Raw genomic sequence first — 17,214 nt, 5'->3', positions numbered from 1 at the left:
ATAACATTTTTTCAAGAGAACACATTTTGTTTTCAATTTTTTTAACATTACTGCATTATTGGAGCATTTACCATTTTTTTTTATTAATTTTAGTCAGTAAAATCTTTTTTTTTGATCTTCACTTTAACATAACAACATAACTTTCAAATATTTAAATAGTACGTCACGCCTGTGAATATTATCTGGTTTATAACAATAATTAGATAGGTAATATATAATACCTATAAATATATGTTTGGTCATGAATAACATCAATTTCCGTTTTACTGCATCATACATGTATAAGTCAATTATACTATGATACTTCAGACCAAAAAAATAATTAAAATAACAAAATACTATTTTTTAAATTTAAAAAAATGACGAATTTATAGTTATAAATAAAACAATTTTTAAGTTCAATTCGTGATTTTTATTTAAAAAAAAAACAATTTATTTAAAATTACTCCAGGGAAAGAGTTCCAAAGTTAAAAAACGATTTAAAGGAAAATATTGGCCAATCATACTATAGTAAAAATATATTAAAATAATCCGCCAAACGCAAAACCTGACAATTTGAAAGATATTCTCTACTATATAGTAATATAAATCTGTATTAATACTTAAGAATGCATGTTAATAACGTTTAAGTCATAGACACTGACTAGTCGAACACACAGTTTTTTCGTTTCACTCGATAAAAATATCTCAGTATCCCTATCATAATAATTAATAATAAAAATAAAAAAACCGGTCAAAATACATGCAAACAACCAGTATTTAAAGCATGTCTCAATCGAAATGTATTATTATCATAAAAAATTTATAATAACTATAATAAAATTAATTTATGATTAATGGCTTTTAAACGATTCTCAAAGTAACTCAGATAATTATAGTGTTTAATGAAAGTTTTTATAATGTTAGATATTCTTACAAAAGCGCTTTTGGTAAATTGGAATGTTATTAATATTAAAATTCATAAGTTTAAATTAAGTTATTGAGAAGATTTGTTATAAAACCCTGACTATAATTTTATTAGAAATGTCTCAGTTTAAAATCAACGCAACGTAAAAACGTATATGACATGTTAAAAAATATACATAAAATATAAATTGAATTTTAAATAAAGATTTAGATATTTTAACCTTAACGTGAATTATATTTTGATAAAATGGTTATTCGAAAAAAGGTTCGCGTAATTTTGGATTTACTATATCTCCTATGTATCTTAAATATTCGCCAATATAGTACTTACCAAATTATAGTATCTTAAATCTGAAATCCGATTGACCTTGTCGTATTTAAAAATTTGAACACCAAAGTCGAGTTAGTTTCATAAACAAAGTATTTTTTAAATACTTACCGCATCACTAGGTTGATCATACAGCATGCCATTTGTTAAAATAAGCAAATGAGTACCTATTGGCAATATGGAAATTTCAAAAAAGATATCAAATGATTATTAAAAACACATGTCACACGGATACCATTAATATTTTTTAAATATGTACAATTAGTTATAGGTCATTTCTTAATGGATATATTTATAGTAAGTTCAAAGGATTGTTATTCTATTACATTATTTCTATCGTATGTAGGTACTCGGGTATTCATTTATTTACATTTTTACACTTTCATTATAATACAATTAATACATTAATTATATCTATCACGAAGATGTAATACACGGTTCATGAACTTCATCGATGTCTGATGGTTTAGCATACACCATCCAACGAGTACGGCTCAATGTCTGATAACGTTTCAACGTGTTTTTGAAAGTACAGTACCAAACCAATCCGATGACAGCACAAACAGCTGTTGTAATATAGTAACCGTCTACGTATATGCTACAACTTCCTCCATTCTTATTGCACATCTGCAAAAAGAGTTAAATTAAAAATAAATATTATTTTAGTGAAAATGAACAAAAATCTATTGTGTTAAACATCAGAAATATCGTCTTCTTACATTTGTCAAATTTGGAGTAGAGCATAGGTTCTGTGCATCATTCGAACATTTACTAAAGGTAGTAATGTCAATCAGTTTCAGCACTAGAGTATTTGGTAAAAACCATCCCAAAAAGTATAAGGTATTAAATAGTGTCATGTACGTTCCGCCAAAACGCGAGTCACTAATTTGATAAAAGAACGAAAACAATGCTAATAGCATAAAGAAACTCAGCATCTATAATGAAAAATAATTTATGATAATAATCGTGTAATGTGTTACAAGACGTTTTTTGTTCTACATTAAAAGACATTTTTATATACACGAAAAAATACAGTTTCTAGTTACCAATAAACTCACCAGTCGCGAGGTTAATGTAATATAAGTTAATCACAAATAAACAATGTTTAAAAATATTTTTTGTTTTTTAAAACGGAAACCCGTTGAAACTAAATTGGTTAAGTATAATTTTTTCAGCTTACATTTAATACGTAACTAACGTAAATTGATTAACTTACATCATTTATGAAATAAACAAATCCCAATGTTAAATAGTAATACACTGGCACGCTAACTTCAGCATTATCTAAATGTATTAAACTAGGTGTAAAATATATCAACGTCACGTAAACAATACCCCAGACTAATCTGAAACATATAAGTCATTAATTGATATTTTATATACATTTTAAGCATAACCATTTAACCATCTTGGAAAATCTCAAAGCTTTAAGTTAAACATATTTTTAACGAAACTTCCAGTTATCTTAACTATTTTAATTTCTATTTAATAATCATCTGAATTATCACAACTATACCTATCATAATATCAGAAATAAGGTTCCAAAACATTTTTATTTTTATTACTTATTAGTATAAATCATAGTAACTTTAGACGCATAAAATATTTTAAAGATGTAAAAAACAACAATATTAAGTTGATGACAGAATCAAATTAAAAATAATATAATTTGTCTGTTGTTCCATAAGGATCATTAAAAAATTATTTTAGAATTTAGACATCAAATTAATTTGACCAAGTGAGATTCAAGTGTTGCCGCCATGATCACCTTTGTTTTGTATTTTGTATTTCGTAATTATTTATTCCAATTGTGCTCAATAGCTTAATTATATTTTGCTTCCATGGTTAGATGCGCAAAATGTTGAATTGCATTTATACTGATAAACGACTGGAAATAATTTTTCAGTGCAGTATCTACATCAACACCAACAATTTGAATAAATAATTGAATCAAAGATTATAGTATTTTCTATTGCGGCAAAAAGTATTTCTGTTTTTCTATCTTTATCTTCCTTTGACATGTCGTATTTTTTTTTACGACCAAATTTCTAAATATTCATATTGATCCGTAACCTACTATCCTTTCCACGCGATTTTTTATTTTTTGGACATAAACCTATTATTAATTTTGAACATTTTTCTTTGTACATATTTTTTGATCTTTCTCTTTTTCACATTTTTTGATAACAATTAAACATAATATGTTTAATTATTTAAGAGAAATATTATTTATCTTAAATAATTATTCCAGTCAATAACTAATTTTAAAGAAAATAAGATACTTTTTAAGCTAGTTACTATTATGTATATTGAAATTTTTTTTTTTTTTGTCAATTTGTTAAATTGTATTTCCGAAAATTTTGTTTAAAAAAAATGAAGTGACTGTGATTTTGACAAATTTTCACAACTAAAATATTTTGTTGTTTTGAATTAACTAAAAAGTTTCTTCCTTTGTTTTCAACAAGTTTATAAATCAATATATAAAAATGTGAGTATATTATTTTTAATTTATAACTGGAAACGTAGAAACATTTAGAAATAAATACAAATCAAATAAATTTACCTTACCTAAATTATTTAGGTGTTTGGTAGTATTAAAAAAACTTAGAACATAAAATAATAATCCATAATCATCATATTACTGTGCAAATAAATTATTTCGATATCATAGTAGACTCAATAAATTGGATATAATATTATGTGACGCGAAAATATTAAGATAAATAACCTTAAAATTAAATGTAGATATCGTGGTAACACCGAATACCGATAACCCAGAGGTTTCGCAGATTTAATTTAATTTACCAAATTGATTAACTTACCTAATGGGTGTCATTTTTAAATAATAGCTCATCGGTTTGATACTCGTAATATACTTGGATATAAATATCGGAATGGTAAATTTTACAACATACATTATTGTTGTTAAAATCATAATGTCGTCTTTAGATAAACCAGCGTCAATTAACTTTAATTGCGATACTGACTCTGTTACAATGAATCCAATCTATAATATAAAAAAAGATATGCGAAACAAATATAATCTTAATTAATAATAATTAGGGCCCGAAACTTGATGCATTTTAATTTTTTTTCTAATGCTCATGTACGAAGCTCGTCATTACAAAATCTGATTCGTGAAGTATAGAATTTAATGGTACAATTTTTTGAATTTTTAAGGAATTTTATGCTTTATAATCATTTTTTAGTATTTTTGGCGCATTTTATTTATTTAATCGTTATAAAGTAATTTTTTGATGTTAATAAGTCATTTTAACATTTTTTGAAGATTTGTAGGTCATCAAGTCCCGAGCCTTAATAAAATAATAACTAATTATAATAACTAATACAAACAATTTACTTATGTATATTAAAAGTCTTAACACTGAACATTATCGTTTAAAATGTTTGCTTACCCTTGTTGTCAACAAAGCTATTGCCAATCCTTTTATATTAGGTAACTTTATAATTTCCCATAACAGTTTATAATTCTGAAAAACACTTATCTTTTCGAAATCATCTTCTAGATTTTTCTTTTCCTTTTTAAATATTCCAATTAACAACGTCACTGACACAACTAAAATAACCCAGCATAATAAACAACCTGAAAAATGTATTTAAATGATGTAAATAATAATTTATGTATTTCATTAAACTAAATAAAGTTAATTTAAATTTCCACAATATTTACTTTTCATAGACACTAGTCCTCCTGCGCCTGGCATAGCTCGAAAATATTTAATGTTGAATTCCTCTGATACAAGCAAAGTGAAACAGACTTCACCGAGAAATATTCCGAACAGTATTCCTGTAGAATTGCATGTTGCTGTATAACTCACGTTATTTCTGTAAAAAAACAACCATACAATTAGATATACTTCTTATACTTTATATTATATAATCAAATGTTATCTATAAAATATATTTAATATTCACTTTTTCAGCATAGTTAAAGCCCAACCATCGACAACTATATCTTGAGTTGAACTTAAGACGTTAAGGACAAAAACCATGATTGATAACATTTTTAAATTTGGTTTTCCTGATTCGGGCAACCAATCGGCGATGTTACAGGCCATGTAAAACATAAATAACCCTATTCAAAACATAAAATATATAAATATATATTCATAAAAAAATGATTGCTTATGCAAATTTAAATTTTATAATTGTTAAACATTTTTTGAATAGAATTAAAAAACTATGATCTCAAAGTGTAATGAATACATTTTTTACACATATTCAATACATATTATATACCCATTAATAATTGTAAAGGAATTAGCCAACATTTTCGTCTTCCTACACATTGAATATATAATGCGTCAATTATTGGCGCCCATAAGATGTTCATAATATATGGCCATAATGCAATACTGAATGTAGCCTGAAAATAACGTTGTATTCAATAAATTAAATTATAACTTAAAATACTCTAAAGAACTATTCATATTTCAATTGGGCTATTAATTATTCGTGTTTAATAATTTTACGTTGTTTTGGGAAAAAAGCAGAAAGATATATATATATATATATATATATATATATGCGTACATAAATAATTGAGTACCTTCTACTTGTAACGACTCAATGTCATGATAAAATAAATCAACCCTGGTGGATATTTAATATAATAAAGACTTAATTTTGTAATATATGAAACAGTTTCATTTAATAATGTATTATAATAAAATATAAACTTTTTTATTTATTTAAAATCATCCGATTAAACTGTATTTAATTGTTATTGATTATGTATATTAATCTCAACTCTTGAAATACGTGTACAACTTGAATAATAGAAACTTGTATGTATTTCTTCATGAAATAAGATAAACTAAAACACATTTTTCACTATTAGACACGTCAACGAGTATTTAATAATGTATAATGATTATGATATGGTTATGTAATTTAATACATTTACATATATTCATTTAAACATTTACATTCTATTAAATTCTAAATACTTTAGCCTTATATGGTATATTAAAAATTATATAAGCTTACTTGATCTTCATAAGTGACCATTTTTTTACTCTGTAAAATTATCGGGAATGAGGAAGACAATCCTAAAGGGAAACCTTGAATAATATACAGTAGTATCAACAAGTAAAAATTCAACCGATCTCCATCCAAATTTGGTTTTACCGGTGCAGAATCATATGGTGTTACATTAATGCCATAAATCTTGGTCGATCTCTTTTGATCGTATTTGCTTATGGTTGATTTTTCCATTATTACTGTTACTTTAATATATGTCCATTAACATTTGATTTCACTAATAAATGTAACTAAAACTTTTCCTAAGCTTTAATAAAACTTTGAACATAACAATCAAATTTCATCTGAAACACAAAATTTAATATTTACAATAAGTATGAATTATACAAATCTCGTAAAAACAATCTTTATTAGAAATTAACCTTTAAAAAAGAAAAAAATGTTTCAATAACTTAAATATCTTAATTTAAAATAAAACATTAACGTCGTCAAATATTTTGACACCACATTAAATTGTATCACGTTGCTTAGGATTTTCGTAGTACATTGTAACTTTTTTTAGAGTAAAATGTATTCTTGTTTCCGATAGATTAATCAAATATAGTCGAACATGTAACGATGAACTATGCTATAGGAATGAACTACAGATTCAACGAACAGCTAAAATTATTCAAATTTTGAAAAACCAGTTGTTTACTTATTTTACTGGTTATTGCATCGCCTTTACTGGTAAATACCACTATTATATGACCAGTTAGAATTATGAATAAATAAACGCATGGGATGTCTATTAGTTTAAAACAATAAATAAGGTGTTTAAGATCTCAATAAATTAATTTGTGTCAATTAACAAGACCATAATTATTATTGGCAACCGTTTACTCTGCGTACTTATGGGAAAAACATGAATATTGATAATAAAAGTTAAAATAATATTTACATAATATACGAGAATCTTTTGGGAAAATTATTGAGACATCTAATTTTTCTGTATATTCGAAATATTTTATTAATTAATATTGATTATGAAAACATATTCCAATAAAAATTAGTACATTTATGGACACCGACATAATACCTACGGCGTGTGTTATAGATGTCATGTTGAAGGCATATCCTCTTTGGAATAGGCATCATATAAAACGGAGTGTTAGAGACCGAGTGAACACTATTTTCAGATGTATCTACTCTGATGTTTTAACACATTAACACCAGTTGAATTTATAGTTTATTTTTGTAGAAAATAACGTCATTTTGCATTTTATCTAAACTTGTGTTTATTTCAATACACTATTTTTAGCTCTACATGAGAATTTTTTAATAAGATCTACTGTTATAATATCATGTTGTTTTAACACTGAAGGTTAATGATTACGTTGACTGTGAATCGACTGAGAAAAGAACAATCCCTTATTTTAGTATTATGATTTCTTAAGAATACTGTTCATTTTTATCGTAAAAAACCAAAACTGGACTTGTTACTGTTTTTTTATAATAACATCATTTTTCAAACATTTGTTAGAAATATTTAATTTGTTATTGTTATAATAGTTAAAACCTACAAATTTTATTTATAGCTTTAAATTTTATACCCGAATAATAATATAAAATAGTGTGTTCGCCAATTTCACTGAATATTTAAGAATACATATACGTATTCATTATATATATATTATGTAAAACATTACACTTAATTAAATTATGCATGAAAAAGCGTGATTTAATAAAACAAAATATAAATGCATAATTTGCCATTTACATTTTAACTAATGTCTACATATGAGTATATGCAACACTTATAAAATGTAATAAAAATAAAATAAAAATTGCTACATTAAAAAATACGTCTACATAAATTTATAGAAAAAAAATTACTACTTGAAAATATTCTAGAACGACTGAAACAATATTATATTAAGTTATTATCCGGCCAATATTTTGTTTACAAATAATATAATGCATTTTTTTTTTTATGTTAAGAGAAATACAGATATAATTTTTATCTCGAGGATCCTGGTTAAGTAGGACATGGTGTGTGTGTTGCTAATATTCTCAGGTGATCACGAATCCGGAAACTAACATTGGCGCCACAAAGAATGTAATGAATTAATTAATGATTCGATAACCTTACAAGGCCGTTAAACTAGTTTAAAATATAAATCTACCTATTCTAAAGTTGTACAAATCGTAAATAAACGTGTAGTACATAATGGTACTGAACGACGGTTTTTTTGCGTTTATGACAACCACCGTTAATAATTTTGCTTTTACTTGTGTATACATAAACTATTACATAGATCCTAATTAATAAATTTAAAAATATAAAAATATATTTTAAACCTTTAAATACCGGTTTTTACCAAAGCCTTAACCTAAGCCCTTAATTTATATTTTTCAGAAATTTGAACAAGAAGCAGAAACTTACTAATCAAATAATTTAGTACTGGAATTGAAACCAGCGCTGAATAAACAAAAAGCACTAGTCCTTGTAATAAATACACTTTTGATAAGACTACAAAATTCAAAATATTGTAGATAAGCTACTATAGTATAAACGTAATAATGTATTACAAATTTATATGTTTTAAAGTATTCCGGCGTGAATAACGAATACCAATTTACAAACTCCGACGGACATATTTTATCTATACAATCAAAGTATAATTTATTATCTAATTTAATTTATTTTGTAAATAATTTTAGATCAATTTTAATTTTAAAATTGAATTATTTCTGTTTCTAGTACTATATAGTACTATAGTTTCACATTTTATTTTCATATTCAATTTCCACTTAATAGGTACAATGTACCTAGTACACGAATTAAATTATATATATTACAGAAAATTTATTTTTTGAAAAAAATAGTTATTGGTTATTGTTTATACCATCTACAGTTAATAATAAGGTTTTAAGATTTGTCATAATATAATATAAATCATCTATTGCAAAGGTTCAATCTCCACCATTCGTCAGGAGTCGGTCTGACCATTAACAATCCTAATAATTTTAAGAAACAAAAAAAAACATACAAGTCGTTAAACCGTACTTTAGTGTAAATAGTATATAATATATATTTAGTAGCATATTTTGTTCTGTTTAATTTATTTTCATAAAATATCTCAACACTTCCAGTTCAAAAAATGATTAACAAAGCTGTCTTCAATCTACTGCTGATGTATTGCTCATTTAGATTCCAAATATGGTACAAACATGTTTCACCAATAGAGTCGATGACCGATGTTCACAAAAGTTTGTTTTCCAATTGTTTTGGGACTTACATTTACTTTTTAGAATTAAAAAAATATTTATTGCCACGGACACTTATACTACTCGGGTGCATATTTTTTTCCGGACACGCAATCCATGAATACGCGAACATGAAATCACATCGTTGTCGTTTGACAGACAAGTCATAAAATAAGAATATTTTTATAGATACCTGCTATAACATAAATAAAGTTACACATTTATATCCAACCGAGTTGAACAATAAACAGCTTACATTGTACACTTATTTTCCTCATAATAGAACATATTCACAAAATTTGCGCAAGGTAAAACAGATTGCTAAAGACTTAAAGGGTATTTTTAGTTTATTATTTCAACCTCTGCTTTAGAGTTACTCACATAAATCAATTTAGTTTTGGCTCACAAAAATTGAATATTCATCACACAGTATATTTAATGATTGTCGTTGGTTATAGATCATATTACTATTATTATAATAGTAAACATAATGTTGTACACAATTTTTATAGTAATATAAAAACTATAGTTACGACGAATTTTAATTAAAATTAATTTGTTAAATTTTAATTCAACGATATATAATTGTAAATAATACAAGCTAAATTACAAGCGTGTAAATGATTGACTTGATGCGGAGGACTAGACTTTAGTGGACTGTATGGATTTTGTTTTTTTTATAGATTACGATTTAACTATTTTGTATAATATTTAACAATTTATTTTACATGCGCCGGTGGACACAGTGACACGTACAATTACACGATTAGATACGTTCTAAAATCTAATTGAACATCAATCCGGTTATATCTAATAACGGAGAAAAATTATATAGCTATATTTCTAGATAATGAACAACAACAATAATAATAATAATAAAGATATCAATAATTATTTTATTAGCGTCGTTGAATAATAATATTACAAGTTTAACAAAATATATTCGTATTTTTTTATGTATAATTCTTGATTATTTTACTAGTGGAACTTTTTTACTTTTAAACCCCCACCGTACAAATTAGATAGAATTTTGAATTTTCTACCAGAAAACTTTCTCAAGGTTTAAACTGAAGCATTTTTTCTACTATAAGCGTCTTTAGATACAAATTTTTGTTTTTTAAATAGTGGACAAATGATACCTTTTCCGTATAGTAGGTGTCGAGTGAATGATACATCGTCGTTTACAAAAAACGGTTCCGAACGAACATATTAGCGAACTATTTCACTATGTATTCCAGCGAGCTCCTGAGTACTCAGAGGACTGTAATTTGTTCGGTTAAGTTCGTTAATTTACCTTTGGTAGTAAATGTTGTCCCTTATAAGACCGCGTGTGTACTGACTGGTTTTGCGCTCCGTATTCGTATTTATAGACAAGATCTCGTATATTACGTCAGTAAAGTGGCAGGTCCAGCAGTGTACGAAAAAATCCAACTTCACACGAAGACGCCGGCGCCGGTAATAGTTGTTGTGGTCGGCAATTCTTGTTATGATTTAAAAATTCCGACGTGTGCGATGGCAGTATGGCACCTGCCTTCGATCGTCGACGCGAGTAACGTTTGTCGTGCCTCGTGACTTATCACTTTTAATTCTACTGGTTTCTACCTCATTGATTGTTACTTATATAACCAATTAGTTTGTATCGATGAACCAATATAATAATACATCGATTTATCTTATCATAAAAGCTGAAAGTTTATATTGTTACGTGCATAACCGTCATTTCAATATAATAATCATTTATCGTTATCACAGAAGGTGCGTATGGTCGCCAAGAATAAATTTATTTATTACATGTATTTTTCATAATATATGTACCACACTGTAACCGGTCAAACCTGCGCTCCGCATAATAAATAATTCGTGCCCGTACAGACAGTGGTAGGTCATTGTTCCACTCAATCTAAAATATCAAATACATATAAATAGTTATAAATATAATATAATTATAATTTATACGCAAAACAATAATTTCGTACTCTCCAATATTCAAGAAAAATGTTTACTATGTTATGATACAAACTGACTATGTGTCTATGGTATTATATACAGTTACATACTGCAATAGTTGAAATTTCAACGAGGTATAATACCTTAATGGTTAAAGCATTAATATTGTTTCGATGTATTTTTTATTGTATTAATTAACATTGTTAAACCATAGAGTATCCAAATTTTCTGGGTAATTTTTGTAGGAGATAGTGAACCGCGGGAAAGGTCAGGTTTTTAGAAAAGGTTTAATTTTGTCACCCTTTAAATACAGCCATTTTCGTCATCTACCGGAAAATAGCATTAGTTTCCAAGATAATCGTTATTTATAGTAATTTATAAAACAATTTTAACTTAACGACCTAATATTAACGTTATTAACCATTGACTGTTGTTAATTACTAGGGCCCGGATTTATACGTATTTATAATTCTGAAATATGTATTTACGTTAGCAAAATATGTACATAAATATGTGTTAAAAAAATCAAAATATGTATTTTACTAATATGATTTATTTATTAATATTTAATTATATAATATTATATCCATATGAGTTTCTAATGAAACAAATTATTTTTTAAATAGTAAAATTATTTGAAATAATGGTGTTACAAATTATAAAATATAAATAAAAAAAACTAAAAAAAATTTAATTATCTTGATTACAATTTATGATAACAGCCATTTTGAAATTTTGTAATTCAAAAGACCTTCGATTTGGTCGTAAAATTGCCTTATACCGACTAAATGATCTTTTGGCTTCCACTGATGTTATTGAATAGTATTGCATTTTGACTATGGCTGAAGGAGTAAGTTATATCTACCGTAGATTAAGTTCAATAATTGAGATTATTTTGTTACTATTTTGTACTTTGGGAAATATGGGAAATTGTCTGTATTGTAAAATACAATCGTATATAATTAGTAATTATTAAAAAATCGTAAATGAACAAATTCTAAAAATATGTAGGAAAAAATGGAATTATTGAGAAAAATGTAAAAACATGTACTTATGACAAAATATGTAAAAATATGTATAATAAAATATAATTATTTTAATTGGAAATCCCTTGAAACGAATTTATCACTCACCCAAATTAATTTATCAAGTCACAGTAAATATATATATTTACATATAAATCTGTTACCTATTAATTACTTAAGTGACTAAAAATACATATTAATTTAATTGATTACATTTTGTAAGAAATAGAAACAGATTTAATTTATTGTTGAATCAAATTAATTTTATATTTTATTTTTAAGTTATCATTTATTTTTGCAAGGATATTTTGAGTATCACAACATCCCCAGTAATTCTACACTATTCAAAAAATGCATTTGTTTGTTCAACAATTTAGTTTGCAACTGCAACTTTTTGTACCTTATGAACCCAAACCCGTATTTCTAAAAAAATGATATATTATTAAGAAACAAGTTACAAACAAAAAAACACATTTTAGTATCCAGTATTATAGACACGTACAAGTATGTAGATAGAGTATAACGGTATGTACACGTTAGCTGCTATCTAAATTATGTATATTAAAAAGAGCCTATAAATAATCTATAATATAATATAATATTAATATAAAATATATTATCGTATGATATAATTTTATAATGTCTAAAAGATTAATGGCGTAGCAGTAGCACACATTTCTGTATAGATTACGGAAATACAAAACTAATAAGAAAAATTAAAATTAAGCCCCTCTCCCTGTCCAAGTCTCTGGAGCCACCCATGTTGTGATCCAATGAATTTCCTCCAACCTGCATCTTTTCTCGGTGTAATTTCCTCTTCGTTATTTACAGATTTCAAGTCAATGAAAAATTGTTTTATAGGGATCAATCTGCGATCAAGTATAGCTGTGTTTAGGAATGCCCTTCTCTGTACCTAATTAAAAATTAATCATTTATTTAAAACAATATAATTATTAGTACCTAATAGAAGGTATACTTCCTATACTTTATACTATATAATCAAATTTTATTTATATAATATATTTAATATTAACTTTTTATTGTAGCTACGTTACTATGGTATAAACGTAGAGCGACTTATGTATGCCACTCTCTAATTAGCTCATTTTATATTTCGCGCTTTTTTTTTATCATTTATCAATTAATACGCAGTTCAAGTTAAGACTTTTGAATTATTGAATTATTTATTATTAATTTAAATATTTATATTACAATGTTTTATTTAAACAAATAGACAGAACTAGTATAGTTCATAAGTATAAATTCATATAAGATCAGTATAAGACCATAACTCAATCGCCAAAGGATTATATTTTAGTAATAGATAGCACATTTAGCTATAATACTATGGAAACTACTCTCACAATAGTAGATATTTAATGGATCAAATGATAAAGCAGTACAATTTATACTAATGCATGAGAGCCAACCATGTGATAGTTATAAAAATTCTTTTGTGTTTCTAAAAATGCATTACAAATATTATGCTTTTGGAGGGTTATTGATAGATCCTTTCCAGAGCTATTTGTGTTACAATTCATATTTTTTATTTGAGGTATTCTACAACATACAATTTAATAGTTACACTTACCTAACTTTACACAATAACATATGCACTACTTTATTAATATACTAATATGTAATATAAATGTGGGTATGCATTATAACTTTTATTCTAATTTTTAACTTACAAAATATAGTCTAATAGAATAAGCGATAAATATACACCACCTATTGTGCTATTGCACACATGCACAATGCATATATAATATTCCTAATACGTCTCCCGACGTGAATGACAGATACCAATTTACAAACACCAACGAACATTTATATGCATAATCGAAGTATTATTTCTTATCTCAATAAATATATTGTGTACATACTTTACGATTCATTTTAAAATTAAATAAAAATATAATATAATATAACATGTTTCTTTTAAATATAATAAACACTTGTCGAATATATAAGATTCCATTCAACGTAGACACTTTTTTTTTAAGTTTTATAGTAACTATATCATACAGTTTTTAGGATTTTTTTTATAACTTAAAATTTGTAATGAAACAGCTCTATTATATATTAACTTATAATATCAAATACAAAATGCATATATTATATCATTATAAATTTATAACTGTATAAATAAAATATTATAAAACAATATAAATAATGTCAACAACTAACAATATATAATATGATTATATCATACAACTTTCAAAATGTATTGCTTTTTTCGAATGGTGCTAACTTCTTTTTTGTTATACATTTTTAACAAAACAATTTCAATATCAAACTTGATACTTATAGTTGTTAAGCTTTTTTACTTGGTTTCTTTTTTTTATTTACTGTTTCCGTCAAATAGCGTATGACACATTAACCGACCATAATATTGTAATCATAATATAAGAATTATGAATCACAAAAATATTATTTTAAGTGTTCTAAGGTGGTTAATTATAAAAAATATAGGTTTATAACGAATACGAAATGACTTATATCAACTGTAAATGAAACATTTATCATATAACTATAAAGTAAAAGTTAGTCTTACGTTTTTTAAATGTGGAGTAAGACAACTATTTTGGGTGTCGTTTGAACATGTACCAAAAATTAGAAAATCGATAATAAGCGATATTTTACCTGGAAGATGGAAACGAAATGCTTATGGACATTTTGCCTCGTAAAAAATATTTAGATCTTTTAAAAATATTTTTATCACTGGAATTGTTCAAATTATTTTTTTTCTAATTCATGTTTGATACCATTTTTATTTTACCGTAAAAAATATAGAAAATGTAATAAACAACCTTTTATTTATCGTACTGTTTTTGCAGATAACATTCATATAATTGATAAATATTAAAAATATTTTTATTTTTGTAACCTTTTTTTAAACGTTTAAATTTTAGTTTTGATGAAACTAAATATTTTTAATTTTATTAAAAACAAGACAATGTTTATAAACTGTACATATGACGAAATTAATGCAAAATTTTGATAATAATAAATAAAATATAACATAAAACGGTGAATGCTATACTATAATAAAAGTAAGAATATAAATTTATCCCAAAAAAACATATTAAATTCGTAATTTTTTATTTATGTTTGTTTATTTGATATGTTATATTGACATATAGGACACATTTGGTACACAATAAAGTGCTATTTTTACTGTGCCTATCTATATAAATTACTATTCGCTATTCGCATGTTCTCCATTACAATGGAGATAGGACACTTCCAATTCAAAACATGATGAATAAAGCTGTGACTTGGCGGTGATGTACTGCTCATTTAGATTCCATAAATGGCACAAGCATGTTTCACCAATAGAGTCGGAGGTCGATGTTTACAAAAGTTTATTTTCCAATTGTTTTGGGACTTATATTTACTTTTAGGACATAAAAAAATATTTATTGCCATGGAAACTTCTGGATGCATATTTTTGTTCCGGGCACGCAATCCATGAATACACACGGACATAAAAAACATGAAATTACATCGTTGTCGTTTGATACCCAAGTCATAAAAAAATACAAAAATTTAAACGGTTATCGTTGGTTATAAATTATATTACTATTATAGTGATTATTATTATAATAGTAGACATAATATGGTATACATTTTTTTTTAGTAATACAAATATTGAAATAATATTACAATTAAACACTTATGAAAACTATAGTTACGATGAATTTTTTAAATTTTAATTCAACGATAATATATCATTGTAAATAATACAAACTAAATGATAAGTGTGTAAATGATTGACTTGATGCGGAGGACTAGACTTTAGTGGACTGTATGGATTTTGTTTTTTTTATAGATTACGATTTAACTATTTTGTATAATATTCAACAATTTATTTTACATACGGTGGTGGACACACTGACACGTTCTATTACACGGTTAGACACGCACTGAAATTTAATTGAACATCGATCCGGTAGATATAATGGAGAAAAGACGATAAATATTTTTAGATAATAAGCAACAATAATAATTATAATAATAATAAAGATATCAATAATTATTTAATAATAATATAATAAATTTAGCAAAATATATTCGTATTTTTTTATATGATTATCGATTATTATAGTAGTGAAACTTTTTTACTTTTAAACTCCCAGCGTATAAATTAGATCAAATTTTGAATTTTCTACCATAACACCCTTTCAAAGTCGAAAACTGAAGCATTTTTCTACTATAAGTGTCTTTAAATACAAACATTTTTTTTTTTTAAAAGTTGAAAAGTGATACCTTTGTCGTATAGTAGTTGTCGAATGAGTAAATGTAAATGGGTATGTCTAATTCAGAGATTCCCAACCAAGATGCCGCGAAGTTATTTGAAATATATTTTGTCTATAGGCCATAGGACATAGGGTGCCTCTGGATTTTTAGAAAATGACTGAGGATGCCGTGAATCGAAAAAGGTTAGGAACTTCTAGTCTAATTTTTATTCCATGATACATCGTTCTACACAAAAAACGGTTTTGAGTAGACATGGTATATTTCACTAAGTGTTTCAACGAGCTCTTGATTACTCAGCTGACTGTAATTTGTTTGGTTCAGTTCGTTAATTTACCTTTTGCAGTAGACATTGTTCCTTATAAGACCGCGTGTGCACTGGCTGGTATTTCGCTCCGTATCCGTTTTTATAGACATGGTCTCGTATATTACGTCAGTAAAGTGGCAGGTCCAGCAGTGTTCGAAAAAATCCAATTTCACTCGAAGACGCCGTTG

General features: G+C 25.9%; 1 protein-coding gene across 3 annotated transcripts; it reads right to left on the bottom strand.

The window, feature by feature from the left end:
- Window positions 1-1,511: 1,511 nt before the first annotated feature.
- LOC113561081 (acetyl-coenzyme A transporter 1-like) lies at window positions 1,512-10,908 on the bottom strand. 3 transcript variants are annotated; one of them, XM_026967289.1, is made up of 10 exons: window positions 10,782-10,908; window positions 6,245-6,582; window positions 5,495-5,621; window positions 5,171-5,330; window positions 4,926-5,080; window positions 4,651-4,838; window positions 4,057-4,241; window positions 2,451-2,580; window positions 1,954-2,169; window positions 1,512-1,861 (listed from the first exon to the last, which is right to left on the bottom strand). In XM_026967289.1, exons 2-10 carry the CDS (start codon window positions 6,470-6,472, stop codon window positions 1,652-1,654), a joined length of 1,599 nt encoding a protein of 532 aa, XP_026823090.1. In that variant the 5' UTR covers window positions 6,473-6,582; window positions 10,782-10,908; the 3' UTR covers window positions 1,512-1,651. The 3 variants fall into 3 exon arrangements, with proteins under 3 accessions (XP_026823090.1, XP_026823089.1, XP_026823091.1); XM_026967288.1 differs by having other exon boundaries at window positions 10,627-10,812; XM_026967290.1 differs by lacking the exon at window positions 10,782-10,908 and adding an exon at window positions 6,661-6,712.
- Window positions 10,909-17,214: the final 6,306 nt, after the last annotated feature.

The sequence above is a fragment of the Rhopalosiphum maidis genome, chromosome 1, assembly GCF_003676215.2.
Source record: "Rhopalosiphum maidis isolate BTI-1 chromosome 1, ASM367621v3, whole genome shotgun sequence".
Classification (NCBI taxonomy): domain Eukaryota; kingdom Metazoa; phylum Arthropoda; class Insecta; order Hemiptera; family Aphididae; genus Rhopalosiphum; species Rhopalosiphum maidis.
Note: the sequence above shows the minus strand (reverse complement) of the source record. Positions and strands in the feature narration are given on the sequence as shown.